The sequence below is a fragment of the Dipodomys spectabilis genome, unplaced genomic scaffold (genome assembly GCF_019054845.1).
Source record: "Dipodomys spectabilis isolate Male_0828 unplaced genomic scaffold, ASM1905484v1 ptg000051l, whole genome shotgun sequence".
NCBI classification, from domain to species: Eukaryota; Metazoa; Chordata; class Mammalia; order Rodentia; family Heteromyidae; genus Dipodomys; species Dipodomys spectabilis.
In genome coordinates, this window is record NW_024870728.1 from 4,104,110 (window position 1) to 4,122,743 (window position 18,634).

The 18,634-nt window shown below is 39.9% G+C and overlaps 1 protein-coding gene across 1 annotated transcript; it reads right to left on the reverse strand.

The window, feature by feature from the left end:
• Positions 1-17,703: 17,703 nt before the first annotated feature.
• Positions 17,704-18,062, reverse strand: LOC122107444 (ATP synthase subunit f, mitochondrial-like). The gene has a single exon (XM_042679164.1). It carries the CDS (start codon positions 18,047-18,049, stop codon positions 17,783-17,785), a length of 267 nt encoding a protein of 88 aa, XP_042535098.1. The 5' UTR covers positions 18,050-18,062; the 3' UTR covers positions 17,704-17,782.
• Positions 18,063-18,634: the final 572 nt, after the last annotated feature.

The window sequence follows — 18,634 nt, forward strand, 5'->3', positions numbered from 1 at the left end:
TAAGCAACAGCAAGTCCAGTAACTCACCTTGCTCACTGATTTTGTGGGATGAAACAAATCATGGTCTTGCCACTCAGCATGAGCCTTTACTTCGGATACCTGACGTGAGGAAAGTTTTCAGGGAATTTTATCTTGGGTAAGAAAGGCTGGACTTACAGGTGCAGGAAGAAAAGTCTGTTGAAGCTCACCCACTTTTAGGAAGGGTTGGTACCAGGGCTCTTGAGACTCAGAGGGCATTGATGTGGCCTTGGGCTCTGCTGAGAGCATTGCAGGGGTGGGAGTGGGTGGTGAAGAGAGACTATCGCAGAGATGCAGTTGAACTTCCAGGGAGAGAAGAAACTTTAGAGGCCAAGGTCACGGGGAGGTCACATTGGAACAGTTTCTGTTTTTTTCAAATCTTCTTTTACTCCCCGCAAATGCAAAGGTGTTATATAGCTGCATTCTATTCAAATGTTCAAAGATCAGATCACCCTAAATGTAATGATCTGCCTTTGCGCATGGGAAAAGACAAAATAAAATTCCCGAGGGAAGTTTTGATGGAAAGAAGAAAGCATTGATACCCCAACATGATAAAAATTCTGTGAGAGAGGGAAATCCTAGAACAATATGCTCTATTATTACTTATCTCTCTGTCTCTCAAGGTTTTTAAATTTTACTTAATTGACTCAACTCTTCAAGCAAAACATCAGGGATCTGGAAAATGTACTAGTTTAATGTAAACCAAAGAAAGTCACAGGGTTGGGTAAGAAAGTATTTACAGCACTATGAATCAGATATTTAATATTGAAAAAAATTGAAATTCACAAATAAGAAAAGGAATGGGAAGGTGTAGATTGAGCTTCCCTACTGGTCTGCTTGTATATTGATTTGTACACGGACAAACGTGTGTGTGTGTGTGTGTGTGTGTGTGTGTGTGTGTGTGTGTGTGTGAGAGAGAGAGAGAGAGAGAGAGACCATAATTGGTATCCTGGGTATATAAATAACTCTAAGTGTTTTAAAAAATTCTATTTGGAGCCTTCTTTATGTTCAGTCTTTCAGTAGATTCTCTGTTGTGAGTGTGTGTGTGTGTGTGTGTGTGTGTGTGTGTGTGTGTGTGTCCATCCTAGGGTTTGAACTCAGGACCTGAGTGCTGTTCTCAACCTCTCTGTTCAAGGCTAGCACTCTGCCACTTGAGCTACTGTACCACTTCCACCTTTTTGACAGTCATTTGGAGATAAGAGTCTCACACACTTTCCTGCCCTGGATGGCTTCAAGCTGCGATCCTCAGATCTCAGCCTCGTGAGTAGCTAGGATTACAGGTGTGAGCCACGGGCATCCAGCATTCAGCAGAGTCTTAAGATTCGGAGCTTCTACTTCATAGTCATAGAAATGTGAACAAAAGTGTTCATAGCAACACTTGTCAGAATAGAGGTCCCGAAGTCTAAATGTTTACAAAGAAATATTTATTTCAAGTCCATGAGAAGACAAAATTCCCTTGCAGTGATAGAAAACAGTAAAGCAAGATTTAAGGGGTAAAGCTACATGTTAGCCATGGCTCAGCACTTCTTTTATTTCCTTGGATGGTAGTTACTCATTTCATACAATTATCAAAATTCTTGGACTATTAAGGTCAATTCACTTAATTTCTGTAAATCCTTCTTCCAAAAACCACTCAACCCACCCCTTCCTACAGTAACTAATAAATAATAACAAGGAAAGATTTTACTGGTCACAATGCTGCAACACAATTTCAGAATACAATTTCTTCTTCTCTATTTTTGAGATTGTAACTAGCATTCTGTTCGTATTGAAGAGTCCTGCATTAACACTCCATGTGTCGAGGTCTCCTCTGAGTTGTGTAGAGGATAAAGCTCAACGAGATTCTTTTTTATCTTACTCCCTAAATGACTCCTCAGAAACCACAGCCAGCCTGCAGTGAGAAGTGTCACAAGGCAGAGACTGTCCTGTGTCATAGACGGAAATTAGAGCCCATGTTTGGGGTAGAAACAGCTGGTATATTGGAGGTCTCAAATTGGGAGCTGTAGGAAGAAGAGACTATGTTGCAAACTTGAGAAAATTTATCTTCGTTTTCCATTCTGCCTTTCCAGACTTGTAATATTACCAACTGACCTCAAGGTGGCGCAATCAACACACAGTTTCTCACTGGCCTTCCATCATGTAGGGAAAGCTTTGGTATTACTTACACTGTTAGCTTATTTGTTTCACTGTTGATACAAGATACTAAGTTGTTTCACAGAGACCATTCATGTGTTCAACCCACGTTTGTTAAATATTCTCTAAAGCTGTGACATTCAGTATGAAATCTAGAAACCCAGTAAGACCACATACATTTAAGTAGATTTAAATAAATTCAAAATCAGCCCTAGGAGAGTCCTATGTGTATTTAAGTACTTGGTAATGCGCTTCAGTGCTATACGGCTGGATGGGTTTCTGTGCCAGCCAGTGCTTCCCTAATGGCATTTTTGAGAGGGAAGATAGAGAGGACATCTGGATGCCAGTGACACCTGTGGTAGAGAAACAAAGATCTCAGCACGAGAGAGAGCTGCTCACTATTTGGTTGACCTTACTTGATTCTATAACACATGCAGAACACAGAACATGGTTACTGACTTTCGAGTTCATCTCTGCATTGAAGGCCTCTTACTTCTTAGTGGAGCGTTCTGAGCAGCAGAAACTGAGCCCGGTCAGAGGGACAGAGGGTTAGATGACACTTCTCTTGGGAGTCCATCAGAGCACGATGTGGGCAGTGCGCACCACTGATTGTAAAACCAACATGGCCAAGTGCAGCAAGGCTTCAGGGAGGACTTCCCAGGTCTGCATTTGTTATTCTTGTTTCTAAAGTAGGGAATGTGTGTGTGTGTGTGTGTGTGTGTGTGTGTGTGTCAGTTGTGGGGCTTGAACTCAGGGCCTGGGCACTATCCCTAAGCTCTTTTGCTCAAGGCTAGCACTCTACCACTTTCAGCCATAGCACCACTTCTGGCTTTCTGGTGGTTAATTGGAGAGTCTCATGGACTTTCCTACTTGGGCTGACTTTGAGCCACAATTCTCAGATCTCAGCCTCCTAAGTAGCTAGGATTATAGGTGTGAACCACTGGTGCCTGGCATATGTGTGTGTGTGTGTTGTGTGTGTGTAATAAGTTCTACCATGTACCATCACTGATAGTTTTTATGTTCATGTCAAAGTATTTGCAAACTAGAATGTTCTGTGTGGTTAAGTTGGAGAGAACAGTGAAGCGGAACTCATCCTCATCCTCCGTCCCCTCAGTGGGCAGGGGATGGGGCGGTGCCCGCCTTCTCCTTGGTTGTGCTGTTTCCTCACTTCCCTGCTGGAGGAAGAATGGCTTTCGTGATCAGTGACATTGGGGGGAAGTCAGCTTTAGTGCCTCAGCCCATTGAGGTTTTCTGGTCTGACGGCTTGGGCACAGGGCGACTCAGACAATAGCCCCCCATGCTATCAGGACCATGCCCCAAGCCACTTCCTCCAATGCCACCTTCATTGGCAACTACGTTGGCCATTTGCTTCTCCCTTAGCTAATTCCAAACCCAAGAGCTTGACCTAAATAGGAGTTATGCACAGAATTGGATCAAATGGGAAGCTCACAGCAAGTAATTTTCTTTATTTTCTTTATCACTATGAAGGGCATCTATGTCAATCTGGTAGACCTCTGGCATGCAGCAGAAAAAAATCTAATTTTGAAAAGACTTCTGGATCCTTTATTCAACCTTTCTTCTTGAAAGGATAGCGCATGGAAGAAAGATTTTAAACCACCTTTATATGAACCCCTTCCCCCTCCAAAAAAAGACCCCAAATCAAGACAGTGTTTGAGTAAAAGGTTCACGTTGGTTCATAGTTGAAACAACATGAAAGTTCTTCCTGAAAGAAAAACGTGTTTTCACATGTTAATTATTTCAACCTCTTAGGAACCATAGTAGGAAAAACGGCCACTAACCATGTGAAAAGGGTCATTTGGAGGTGGGAGTATGTCAAGGGATTGGTTGGATGGAAACGCCTTTGGGCAATTAGCATCTACTAGAGAAATAGATGACAGGATGGGAAAATAGGCCATGTCCAGGATGTGGATGCTAGTGGGAGAGGAGGGGGAAGGGAGTGACTGGGGTCAGCTACTGTACGGACACGTGTGAAAACAGAACAAAAGAGGAGCGTGGGTGAGGGAGGGCGGTGGTGGATGAATCTGATCAAAGTGTATCAGGTAAACATATGAACATGTCTAAATGGGGCCCTCTTGGACTAATAATTGCTGATGATTTAAAAATGAGAGGAAAACCCCCCGTCAGTTTCTTTTGGGGTGCTGTTTGAATATTATTCACATAGTAGCAGCTCAAGGCAAGAGCCTTCCAAGACTGGCCGCGCTGACCCTGCATGTCTTCAAACCAGAGGAGAAACTTGTTTTGCCCTTTGGCTTGTCAGATGACTATCCGGCGCTGTCCTTGTGCCCTTCTTCTCAGGAGAAAAAAAAAAGCTGTAGTTTGCATTGGCAGAAAGAGTTTTCTTTTGGCCAGGTTTTTCTGATTTCTGATTCAGAGATGCATAGCAGTATTCCCCTCTTCTTGTGGGTTTGCTGTCGCTGTCTGAGTTTATATGTACCCACTGTGCTTGACTGTGGTCTGCAAATAATGACAGAAACAAACAATTTGCATATATATGTGTGTACATATAGAGAGATTTTTAATTTTAAGTTTTGCTTTGAAACCATACATTTAAAATTGTGCACTGTTGTAAGATGGTAATGTCTTAAATTTCTGCTCCTGCCCCAATCCAAAAGGCATGGATCATCTGTTTGTTGGAGATATCCATACCGAGGATGGTGCCCTGCTACTAAGTGAGATGGTGTGCCCATCTGGGATGCATGCAGGACATCTTGGTGTGCAGTACTTGTCTTCAAGTAACTCATATGAAGTCAGGAAACATCCATGGCTGCGTAACTCCCTCCCTGCCTCTCATCCCTGGCTTGTATTGCCTTCAAATCATCTCCAGAACAGAGAACACAGTACACTATTTTCAGAAAGAGTGACCATTATCTTATCCGTTCAACTACAGCATTTCTTTAACATTGATCTATTTTATTGCTAGTAATTTTGTTCCTCTTTTTCCTGAGGCTAATTATGAGTTAAGCTTCATTATGGGCGCCTAAGTATAGGGGGGAAAATACATGACCCGGCAATCCCTTCTTCCTGTATCTATGTGAGAAACATCCCAAGACCCAGCAGGTGCATGGAAGCGCGCACAGAACTGGAGCAGTATGCACAAACAGAGCTATGAGGAAGTTTAATTTGTCCATTAGACACAGAACAATATTATTGATAAATAGTAAAATGGGACAACCATAAGAACATATGGTAATCAAAAGTGTTTAAAACCTGTGAAATCAATATCTTTGGAACTGGCCATGTACTACTTGGGGGCCATGGTTGACTTTGGTAATAATCTACAAAATGAAGTTAAGGGGAAACTGAATGTGAAGCTGAAGTTTAAGGGGGAAATTATTATGTGAAAATAAGGATGGAAGAGGTTGCCAGTATTCTGTTTCTAGTAAGGCTAGTAGCAAACACAGACAAGAAGGAAATGTTGACTATAGAGATTAGGGTTGAAATGTTAATGAGAAGCTTTGGTTAGAGGAACTCAGGACATGGGCTCAGGAAGGCTAAGAATGAGTAGGGGCAGTGGCTTGCATCTATCATCAATCCCAGCTACTTGGGAGGTGAAGACCCAGACAATCAGGACTCAAGGACAAAATGTTGGCAAGATTGTGTGCCAACCAGAAAGCCTGGTATGGTGGTTAACCTGTGCCATCCCAACTCTGTGAAAAGCTAGACATAGAAAGACCTTGATCTGAGGCTAGCCTGGGCAAAACCACAAGACTCTATCTAAAAACAAGCAAGCAGGGCTGGGAAGGTGGCTTAGTGGTAGAGTGCTTGCCTTGTATGCATGAGGCCCTGGGTTCGATTCCTCAACACCACATAAGCAGAAAAAGCCAGAAGTAAAGCTGTGCCTCAAGTGGTAGAGCAATAGCCTTGAGCTGAAGAACTGAGGGACAACACCCAGGCCCAGAGTTCAGGTCCCACAACCAACCAAAAAACAAAAACAAAAACAAGCAAGCAAACAAACAAAAATCAGTGGATGTAAAATGGGTTCAGTGTGAGCTTCAAGCTGAGGCCACGTAAGTACCTGAATTTTAGAGCCATAGCCACAAAACAGAAAAGGGTATATATGTAGCTTAAACAGAGATATGACACACAGACATACACCAGTTTTATACAGACAGAGCCCTTACATCCTGGACACTTTTGAGCCAAAATTAAAAAAATACAATCCATTTTTTCTACTTTTCTTTTTTTAAAAAATTAGATTAATATACTCTAATTTATTTTTTGTGAAAATACTGTACAGAGGGGTTGCAATTACATGGGCAAGATAATGAGTACATTTCTTATCAAGCATTGTAGCCTCCTCCTTTGTTTCCCCTTCCCATCCTCCCCTTGCCCCCCCACCCAATCCTCCTCCCCCCCCACCAATTTTTCTACTTTTCTACCCCAATGGAGTCATCAATACTCTATCACCTCTACCCCACACCTAAAAATAGCAAATTATAGTGAAGTAGAAGGAGTCTTATGAGGAGTTGATTTGGAAAAGTGGAAGGGTACTTATTTAGTTCTATTAATATATACAATGGCATCCAGGCAATACTTGCATAATATTTTAAACTTCTATATTAGAAATTTAAATGAAAAGGAATATTTACTACTTAAAGAGTATCTTGATAGTTCCCTACTGAAAAATAGTCTCATAGTTTTTTTTCTTGCACTACATAAATCCAAACTCTTACATGGTTTCATGATTTATAGTAATAATTTGCTTTTTTGTTATGCAATGGCTCATGGTGCTAATGACCTCATAATTCAAAAACCATTACTTTTTAAAAAGTTTTCAGTTGAAAACTCTTAGTTTGAAAGTTAGAAGCAGTTTCGATTTGATGAATGTAGGAGGACACAATTTTGAATCTTCTAATATAGACCTGAGACAGTTTGTTCTAAAGCCTAGATGGATTTTTATATTAAAAGTAATTTCTTTTCATTTCCACTAACATTATAGATTTTAAAAATTTACACTGGAGTTGGAAATTGCCTTTACTGACTTTAAAACATCAATAAAAGTCATGAATATCAAATAGAGTCATAGCCCAAAGAATATCTAATGAATCCAGGTTAGGGCGTTCTGTTTTGGGATCTGAAAAATAGGCTTCAGCTATGGAAATGAATCATTATAAAACCATGCTGGAAACCACGAGACACAGACAGGTATGCTTCCCATTGCAAGGCCTGTATCTTTATCCGGTTACAAGTCCCCCACCCTTTTCTCTCTCTTTTTCCTGTGTTTATATCCCTACTACTGGGAATAACCTTTTAAGTTTAGGAGCCTATCTGGTGATTGTTAATTGCCTTAATTTTTTTTTAAAATTTGGTTCAAATCTTGCATCTTTCCACTTCCTACATTTTTCACTTCCAGCTTTTCAGCCTACTCAACCAACTTAGAAAACTCCTCAAATATGCACTCTTAAAAGACCACAATGAAGACAAAGCACAGCATACAATCCAACACCCACTCCACTGGCCACTTTTAATACCAGCCACACTATTTTTTCACACTGACTTAAACCACAGGCGCCATTCACTCTCTCCTTCCCAGGCACCTGCTAGCCTAGTAAGCAGATAGATGGCAAGTTCATAGACTCAGAAGGATGAACCCTCAATCAAACATCATATATATCCTGGGCAGGAAAATGGAATCCTCAATCAGATCACATCTACTCTAGGAGCTCAAGGAGGAACAGTCTTGTCTGCTTTCATCTTATTGTAAGGGTGATGTACAGAGCGGTTACAGCTACGTAAGTCAGGTGATGACTACATTTCTTCTGGAGCAGTGTCACCTCTCCCTTGCTTTCTCCCAGATTTTTCCCACCTGACCCCCCTCCCTCCACACAGTCCTGCAGTGCATTTTCAGCCTGGCGTCTGGTGACTATCACTGCTACATTGGCTCACTCTTTGTCCCACCCACCGTTTCTGTGCTCCCTACTTACTCTTCCCCAAACAGATAAACTTACATATGAGACAAAAGGTACAGAAAACCAAAGCAGCGTGAAAGGAGAAAACAAAAACAAAAACATAAAAACCAAAATAACCAAAAGCCTATTGTTTCCATTTCTTAGAGTTCATTTCGGTAAATATATGATCATATGCACATGGCCATTTTGATCCTCTCCTAAGAATATCCTCCTTTGGTGTCACTGTGTGAATGTCTAGAGTCCTGTATAATTTATCATGCCCGCGTATATGTTTATGTTGTCTTTTACCATCCAGTGTGATTACCTGTAGATTTATGATGCATAAAGCATTTGCTACCATTACAGAGAATGCAAACCTAAATTCAGAACTAATGTGTGCAGTAGTAAAACTCCATTAGCATCCTTCTGTGACCATAGGCAAATGAGATAATATAATCCACTCACCACTTCTGAGCAGGCCCAGTTCATGGGGCCTTTCTGTCTTTTGTGGCCCTACATCACGATTTACACAGACATAGAATGGACCATGCATCCTGCTTGGTTCCAGGTCTTCCTTAAGATTTGTGCAAGGATTTTTCTAGTGACTCATTTTTTTTTTACATATCTGTACTATTTCCCATAATATGTTGTCAAAACCCTGGTGACCTGTTGTCTGATTAAAAAGGCTTTCTTCTAGAACATACTTGGAGTCCTTCCACTATAGCAGACACTAGGCATCATTCTAAGCACGTCCTTCTCTTTCTTCTCCTGCTCTCTCCTCCTCTACTCCCTGTCTAATTCCTCCACCATTCTTAGAACTCTTAGTACCTTCCATTAAGCAGATTTCTCTCCTCCTTTTTCAGCCACTATGTGGCTTTTGTTGTTGTTGTTCATTCCTGAGGCCTGAACTCTGGGCCTGGGCACTGTCCCTCAGCTCTTCAGCTCAAGGTTAGTGCTCCACCACTTGAGCCACAGAGCCACTTCTGGCTTTTTCTGCTTCTGTGGTGCTGAGGAATTGAAGCCAGGGCCTCATGCATGCAAGACAAGCACTTTACCACTGAGCCACCCTCCCTGCCCCACTATGTGGCTTTTAATTAGCACATGTAGTTTGGTTCCATAGTGCGGGTTGACCTTCTACCCATGAGCTGCCACCAGAAAACCATCTTGTCTTAGTTTTGTCTGATACTTGGCCAAAGGAAGGTTTCCACTCACCTATAGTGAATCAGGAAGATTTAAGACAGAACCTAACATAGTTACCACAGCTCTAGTTTATGTGTGCAATGGATACCATATTTGGTTACTACTATTATATCTCATACTACACTATTCATGTTTAATCAGAAAAATCATATTTTGAAGTATATTCCTAAAACCCATGACTAGTTGCACAGTTAAAGTTGTCCCTTCTAAATTTCTTTATTTTCTTGGAAAAATGAAGTTTCAATCAAGACCCATTAAAAGCCAAAGTCTCTCTTGAAAGGGGTATAACTAATAAACATCGTTGGCATCCTTTAACTTAAAATCTAAGTTGTTACTGGTTGGTGGCATACTGGCTTATTAACAGGCACAAATAAGAGCTTCTGAGGCTGCTAATTTTATCTAAGCATGGGTGAAGTCCTCACCATTCTTAATATCACAGTGGCTCCTTAGAGCGCCTGAAAAAGTTGTTCTAATAAGGATTCAATATAATTAGGTTCTGTTCTGTGACCTTCAGAGTGAAGGTGAACTAAATCGTTCAGTGGGAAAAGTGGTACTCGAACAGCAAAACTCCTATTTTAGTTTTGGATTCATGAGGCAAAACACATTGAGTATATAGTTGATACGTAGTTAGTGGCTGGAGTCAAGTTATTATTAGGAATTTGTCCTAGACCTATTTTTTTCTGAGCACAATTATTCACTCTCCAGAGATGGTCATATTATTAAACTTATTGTTCAGTTTTACCTTGATGTTTTGATTCAGACATTACATCATAAGCTGATTACATTATCAATATAATGATGAGCGATTCTTTTCAACTGTATTGAAATCTTCTCTCAAGGTTACACAATAAGTAAGGACATTTAAATAACTGCAAATGCACTTTATGCACACTGTTTATACCACTTAATGGAAATTTGTGAAATTTGTTTCCAATAAAGGAAGGATTAGGGAAAATATTAGCTAAGTTGTTTTCTAATAGGTTTACTTTTAGCTTTGCTGCATGGCTTGAATATTTAACTCCCATTGGGAATAGCTGAAGTTATTGGAAGAATAACACTGCAAAGTCATTTTGTGTATTTCCTGATGACCTTCGAGAACGATCAGGTTTCTCCCAGGTCATGTGAGAATAGTAAACATAAAATTTGCAGACACTAGTTCAACTCTGTCTGGCATATCTTGTCAATAGGACTGATGTCTCCTGAAATGTGCGCTTCAGTTCAATTCTGTATGCTGTTTTGGATAAGTTGCTCCTATGTAGTACAGTTAATTAAAAATTAATCAAAAATAGATTTTTATTCATGTCCTTCCTCCCCAGCTGGGGTATAGGAAGAAATCTTATGCAGACACCATATTCATAGCAAAGAAGTATTGGAGGAGCGGCAATTGACCTATCACCTATGAATCTTTGCACAAACTTTCCTTCAGAGTCACAGGTTTGCTTTTACATTTTCCCAAGATACACTGTTATATTTTCCTAGCAATCATGGTAATTTTAAGCTTTTATTAGGCAACTTAATGATAGTACATCCTGCACCACTAGCATTTGCTAGACAGTGCAGGTTAATTTAACCCATACAGATGCCAGTCCCTATGGGGGCTTTCTACCAGGAGCCTTGACTGAGTCTCACAATTCAAACTCTTCTCTTCATTTTATACCATCTTGTTGTAAAGGTCTGATGGACTCATTTTGTGTATTTCCTTCAAATTTCTTTAATATGGTAAACCTAGGAAACATAGTCTTTCCTATTGACTGAGGAGTCCACCTTGTCTTGTATAGTGTTCTGTAAATACATTAGAAAGCATTGGGTCAGCCTCTGTTATTCATCTTGTCTTTAGTAAACATGGGGAGATTTACCCTTAATGTGCCCAGCCTTGCTTATTTCTGGTTAAAAAATGTCCTCATTAAAAAATTTGGGTCTTTATGCAGCAGAGAATCCTATTTTAGCATTTATACCAACAAGACTACGACAGCTTTCTCCATTTCATTTTCCTTTTCTCACAGAAAAGTCACATTTTTCAGCCAAAACCTATTATAAGAGCTCTTTTTCTTTCATGTCACTAGACAGTTGTGTTGTTATTTATATAGTCAGCATAATAACATCCTCGGCGGGGTATTTTATTTTATAATCAAAGTAAGAGATGAGAGGAAAATATTTTTATGCTTGTATTTTTATTGTCTTCAAGTAGTTGTGCAAAGGAGTTTCAATTCAACGCATCAGTTTGTGACCACAATGCATCTTGATCAGTGACACCTCTTTCATGACTCTCTCCCATCTCTCCAACCCTACCCATTCCCCTAAATTAATATGGCTCAATTTTCACATATTTATATTTAATATTATAACTTAATTCACCCACCATTATGCTCTCCATTTATCTGGAAATATTCTTTTTATGCTTACATACTTACTTGAGTTCGTGCTTTAATCCAAGTTAACAAATTAGGGAAATTTACATCACAGGTTTAGTGGGAAAGGCAGATACTAAGTGAAGTTCTTACAGACTCATCTGTCATATTTCTTTAATGTTTCTTGAGTTCATCCAGGCTAGGATAACTCTTCTATCTTTTGTGTCCAGACACAATCAAATGGAAAACAGAAACAATGCATAAAAATGTTTTACCATTCAGTTTCTTTTTTAATGATGACTATATTTAGTCACAAAAGTAAGTTCTTACTAGAATATTCACAAATTATTATGAGTCTTCTGCTTGGGAATTTCTACCTTCACAATTACTTTAGTTATAAAGTTTAAATTGTTACTTAGGACCATTTCATCCATTTCTCCCTGGGACTAGCTTTCCATTCTTACTCCAGGCAGCAAACAGTTGGAACTTGATTCTTCACTTGACAGTCAGCTTTTTATTTGTCCAGCTCCAGCTCTATTACTTCTCAATTCTATCGAGAAGTCTGCCCAGTTAAGGATCAGAATATGAATGACAGAATGGGGCTGACTCATTTCATCTTCTTTTCTCTTGAATAAAGTTTTAATCATTTCTCTTCCCTTTGAGTCCACTCCAATAATTTCTCTGACTTTGTCAACAGTACCAAGTAGAATGTTTTAGGCTATGAATAGATTTCTAAAACTCCACAACCTATCCCAACTCAAGGATATAATAACGGCAAAGAATACAATCTGCATGATAAATATTGCATTCAGTTCTCTGGAAGTCTAAAACATTTCAGATCCAGCTTTCAAATTTCTTGAAGTCATAAAAATATGCTTTGTGGCTGGTGAATAAGCGAAGTGCTATAGTTTGAGAAAAGCCATTGTTGTATTCAAGGAAGTGTTTTTTAAAAAAATCTCCAAACATGACGAGGTTCAACAGCAGAAAAAGATCAACCCACAAGACAAAGTGAGTATCAACCATTATCTACCTTTTCTATGAGCAAGACAGGCCAGCTTGTCCACGAAGCTTCCTCATTGCATACCAAAGCTCTAACGTGAAGATACACCAGTCACTGGACAGCACATCCCACTTTAGTGTGGCTAAAGGTTCTCATGGCTGTGCCTGGAAACTTCTCAGTGATAAACACAGGTTGCAAATACACAAGCCGAGACGAGAAGTGTAATGACATACTAGATTTGTGATCTATGATGAAGTTTTCAGGTTTGTGGTGATTAAATCGATCCATATACAAAGTAGTTAAATTAATATCACAAAGCTTATTCGTATCTAATTGATAAGATATTCATATACAATCTAATAATATTAACCTAAAAATGAATGTCTAGCACTTATTTTTTTAAGCTTTAAAATTTACTTGTACTATCTTTACAAAGAGGTTTTCGTTTCACATGTCAGCTTGTGGGGTACAAAGCATCTTAATATCATTCCTTTTTATCATTTGCTGCCCATTTCTTCCAACCTCATTCATTCTCTCTACCTGGTTTGATATTCACAGATGTACATTGCATATTATGAGTGCGTTCACCCACCCTTCCTCTCTCCATTCATCTTCCCTCCCTTCCTTAGACCTCACTCGGCCCCGATGATACATGTTTCTGCTCTCTGGTGTTCATTTTGATAAACTTTCAGTCAGTTGTTTGAAGGAATTACACCATTGCATTCCCTCCCTGCAAATACCATGCTTTAGTTGGTGTGTGTGTGTGTCAATGTGCATAGGACTTGTATAAACTTGCATATGTGCTTATAATTTACATCTAGCTTCCACATACACATATGAGAGACAATGTGTTCTTTGTCTTTTTTTTTTTTTTTGTCAGTCATGGGGCTTGAACTCTGGGCTTGGGTGCTATCCCTGCTTAAGCCACAGCAGCACTTCCGGTTTTCTAGTGGTTTATTGGAGATAAGAGTCTCACAGACTTTCCTGCCTGGACTGGCTTTGAACCGTGATCTTCATATCTCAGCCTCATGAATAGCTAGGATTGTGAATCACTGAAACCCAGTTGTTCTTTATTGTTCTGAACCTGACACTTCACTTAACATGATTTTTTCCAAAGTCATCTATTTCCCTGCAAGTGACATAATGTCATTCTTCCTGATGGGTGAGAAAAATTCCTTTAACTCTATGTCTAGCTTCTATCTGTCTGTCTATCTATCTATCTATCTATCTATCTGTCTGTCTGTCTGTCTGTCTGTCTGTCTGTCTGTCTGTCTAGATCCATTCATTCAGTGAATCTGGGCTGCTTCTATAGCTTGGCCATGGTGAATAGCATAGCAATGAATATGAGTGTACAAGTGTCTTCACTGTATACTGACCTGTAATCTTTTGGAGGAATGCCCAAGCATGGAATTACTGAATTACAGGGTAGAAAACTTGATATCCACAGGGCAGAAGACTGGAAATAGATTCCTGTCACCTTGTACTGATATCAATTCAAATGGATCGAAGACCTCAGTGGAAGACCTGAACCTATGAAACTACTATAGGAAGAAGGAGAAAAACACCAGAACTAATTGGCATAAGGGGGAGTGTTATGAATAGAGCTCTGTCCAGAGGCTCAGCAAATCACAGGTAGAATTGACACATGAGATTGCATCAAGCTAAAAACTTTCTGCACAGCTTAGGATATAGTTACTGAAGGATGGCCTAAAGAATGTGAGAAGATGTTTGTCATCTGTACATCTGATAAAGGCCCAGTATGCAGAATATGTAAAGAGCTCAATAAACCAAATCCTTAAAGAATTACTTACTTACCTACTTAATTCTTTGAATCAATCAATTAATAAATGGGTAAATGAGATAAATTGAGACGTTCTAGAAGAAGAAGTAAAAATGGCCAATAAACACATGAAGAAATGCTACATATCTCTGGCCATAAAGGAAATACAAATCAACAACATTGAGATTCTACCTTATACCAGTAAGAATGGGCATTATCAAGAATACAGACAGGCTGTGGTATAGGTGTGTGTGTGTGTGTGTGTGTGTGTGTGTGTGTGTGTGTGTGTCTGTGTGTGTGTAGGAATCCCTAATATTCTGTTGGTGGAAAAATAAACTTGTTTGACCACTCTGGAAAGCAAGGTGGAGGATGACCCCTCAAAAAACTAAACACAGCTTCTGAAGTTTAAACACAATAAACTGTGTAGGTAGACTTCAGTATTCATCAAACTATATAAACAAAGTCTATAAGGAAACGCAGTGTGCCAATACATGTTGGGCATTAGCCATGGTCAAAGCATGAATTGAGACAAGTCGACCACTGACTCCTGATCTTGGTCATCGCTTGTATTGGAATTCACTTATGAGTGAAATCAGGATAGTACATAGAGGAATTCCAAAATATGAAGTGGATTCACTCATTCTTCAATCCATTCATTTTCCTGTCCTTGACTATTTTTTAATTTTGATTCAATTATTTAACCAGCATAGCTACCTAGGAACACAGAACTCTATGAAGATGGAACTCTGTGAAAGAAAACAGATGTGGGTGCATATAGATTTCTATTAAAAAAGATTTAGTTAAGAATAATAGTCATTCTCCCCTCTTCCCTGGTCTCCCACTTTTTGGTAATACTGGAGTTTGAATTTAGACTTCCTTTGGGCAGGTGATTCTACCACTGAGCCAAACTTCAGGCCCATTTTTTTAAAAAAAATGCTGTGATATGTTTTGTTTTTGAGATCATATCAGCCTTTCTGCCTCTGTGCCTGGACTTCAATCTATTTTAAGCTTTCGTTCACAGTTGGGATGATAGAAGCACACTACCACACCCAGTTTCTTCCATTGAGATAGGGTCCCAAAGACTTTTCAGCCTAAGCTTTCCTGAGACTGTGCTTCTACTGATCTTAACTTCCCATGTAGACAGAATGACCGGCCCATGTCATCTAGTGCAACTATTGGTCGAGAAGGGATCTCCTGAAGTTATTTTCCTGGGATTGCCTTGAACCATGACCTTCCTGACTCAGCCTCTTAAGTATCAACTTTCTCTTCTTATTAGCAAGGGGGTAAGGTGGGGCCAAAGGAAGAGGGGTAGATGAATGAAGAGGGGAAGGAGAGAAGACTACAGCCAGTAATCATTGTACATGCCACAAAATTAAGAAAAGTAAGAGGTGGGGTGGGCTGAAGAGAGGGGAGAAGGTCAAAAGGGGTGACACTGATCTAGATGAATTGTATTCACAAACTGCTTTACTAAATGGTTTTTCCTTTGTACAGCTACTTAAAGATAATAAAAACCCTGGGAAAAAGCATAAAGGATGCTATTCAAGATCCACTTTCAAATGGCAACCAAATTTGATATTGTAAGAGACCTGTGGGCAATGCTAGCTTCTAGTACCTGCTCTATCCAGTGCTTGCTTGGTCATGATTCTGTAACTGCAAAAGGTCCAGTTCTGGTACTGTCCTCGATTGCCAATAATACAGGAAGACAAAGTGATAAGGTGGGGGAGGAGAGAGAATGAGCTGTATCGGCAGTGGTTGAGCAAGTTGGAAGGTGGGGAATTTGCTCCTAAGCAGCCATCTTGCTTAGCCGTCACTGAGATAAAATTGCATAGGGATTTGGGGAGGTATATTTTCCATCTTGGACAGGTGGTAAGGGTCTGCTTTCCTAATATGCCTTCTACTGTTTCCTGAAGATGACTGAATGTCCTGGTTCTGTAACTCTAAAGGAAGGTTAGTGATCAGGAAGCCCCTATTTTCTAGGAGTAACTAACCTTGACAAGAACAAGGGACGAGAGCAGAAGGCAGCTTTCCCAGAGCACAGTTTTATTTTGTTAGGCAGCTTCATTCAGGGCATCGGGAGATGAATCATTTATTTTAGAGCTATGTGACCTCTAAAATCAGTGATTTTTAAAGTCAACTCCAAAGAAAGTAAAGCCAGAGGGTTTAATTAGGTTTCTTCTCAGTTATGATTGATGTTGCATTATGTGCATGGGAAACTGACTTTGACGATAAAGTGAAGCAGATGTAGTCTAACTGTTCTCTTTCTTCCATTTGTTAGACAGGCCACAGCTCTTTCTGATGCATGTGTATTTATAGTTAAGGAGAAATCACTTGAACAGAGTGGCTTGGTTGACTCTGAGCAGATCCTTCCAGGTAGAATGGTAACAAACCAGACCTGTATTCCTTCCATGTAAAACACTAATATGTACCAACACTGATACAGTACAGCAAACACATATAACAGTACAATGAAGTAAACACTGGATGGAATCAGAACATTAAAATCAATTGTTTTCAATAGAACTACTTTGAATTCCTTTCCTCAAATGCAGTCTTACCTGAAATCCCAACTGGGAGACATATGCAGAAGACATTGTTCTTGCTGACATAGGAAAAGTCCTAGAGTTCAGTCCAGGGGTCCTGAACTACTGTGGGGCTACTCTGTGGGGGCAGAGAAAGGAAATAATAGTAATTATGACAGCACAATGCCTCATGCTTTGCTGTATGGCATCAAACTCAAACCACTTGAAAGAACCTTGGCAAGCTGCAGTCTGGAAATCACAGTGTAAATGCCTTTTGTGTCCTATGTACACCATAAACACATCTCATTTGATATGGAAGGAAGAAGAGGCTCTGAGGCTCCTCCTGAAAGTCCTTTCCTGACTACAGCCCCTCCAGCTCAGGATGGCTAACACACAAACAAATCATCCGTGACTCTAAATTCATGGTCCATTTAAACCCTTGATTGAGTTCTATTGCTTCTTAGTGTAGACCAGGAAATAGCAATCTGTAAGATTAAATGATTATATTTAAAATCTCTCTCTTTTTCCCCCAAGTCTTCATGTACTTCTTTTAAATTTTTTAAAAAATTTTGTATTGTAAAAATACCATACAGAAGGGTTACAATTACATGGGCAAGGTAATGAGTACATTTCTTATCAAGCATTGTTGCCTCCTCCTTTGTTTCCCCTTTCCATCCCCCCCCCCCAGCCAAAGTTGTAAAGTTCGTTTTTCTTTTCTTTTCTTTTTTTTTGCCAAACAGTGACAGCAATACCAGTCACCTTTTATTGAGCAGTAATTGTCTCAGAATGTGAAAGGATTCCGCTGTGATTAAGTTGACGGATGGGAACCAGGCCAGACAGCATCCATCAAGAATGCAGGCAGCCTCATGGGCTCTTCAGTGGTACTTGCGATGCCTTTCATGTTTAAGCTCCCTGAAGCAACGGCAGTAGTTGAAAAGTACATAGTAAGCCAGCACCATGTTGATCCCAGCGATGCTCCCTTTCTTCGCATTGATGTACTTGTTGAAGTACCGGTCATAACCTTTCCAAAATGCTCCGGCAATGCCTTTTGGGGTGAAGTCCCGCATCAAAATCCAGTTTGGCAGCTCTACTAGTTTGACATCCATTAGTTTCTTTTCCTTCAGTGGTACTATTGACGCCATCTTGGAGTCCTGCTCTAAAGTTCGTTTTTCGACGTAACGACTTGTACATCTCATTGTTGCAGTGGGTCCACCTGTATCCCTATTTAAACAGTTTGTTTTTGCCCTTCCCCTCCACAAATTATGCTACCATCAAATACAATGAAAGCAGGGACTATACCATGGGGGAGGGACATACAAAGCAACAAAGAAATCATCTTATAACTATGTTAGAAACAATCACAAGAAAGACAAAAGCATTTGAATACTTTTCTTGGGGTTCATTTCACCTAACATCGACTTATCTGACCTTAAGTCTTCATGTACTTCTTTTAATTTTTGACGAGAGAAAGAAATCTCAATCTTTTGTGAGAAACCACTTTTAAAACACAACTCCTTCAATCAAGGAATAGAAAACTCTGTCTAGTTGTTGGCGGAAGTTCTTAAGTGCTTGCTGTTAACGGGTGTCCTCATCTCTGTGTTCTGGGATGAATGATTGAGACTGGCATTGATCTGCCAGCTTGGCTATTGATCATCTTTGTATGAATGGCAGGAATTAGAGGCATCAGATTGAGATGGGATCTGGGGTCAGAGGGTAAATAAATGAAG

Bases quoted from the DNA above. Each gene is read 5' to 3' on its own strand.
- LOC122107444 (XM_042679164.1), bottom strand. From the start codon at position 18,049: ATGGCGTCAATAGTACCACTGAAGGAAAAGAAACTAATGGATGTCAAA.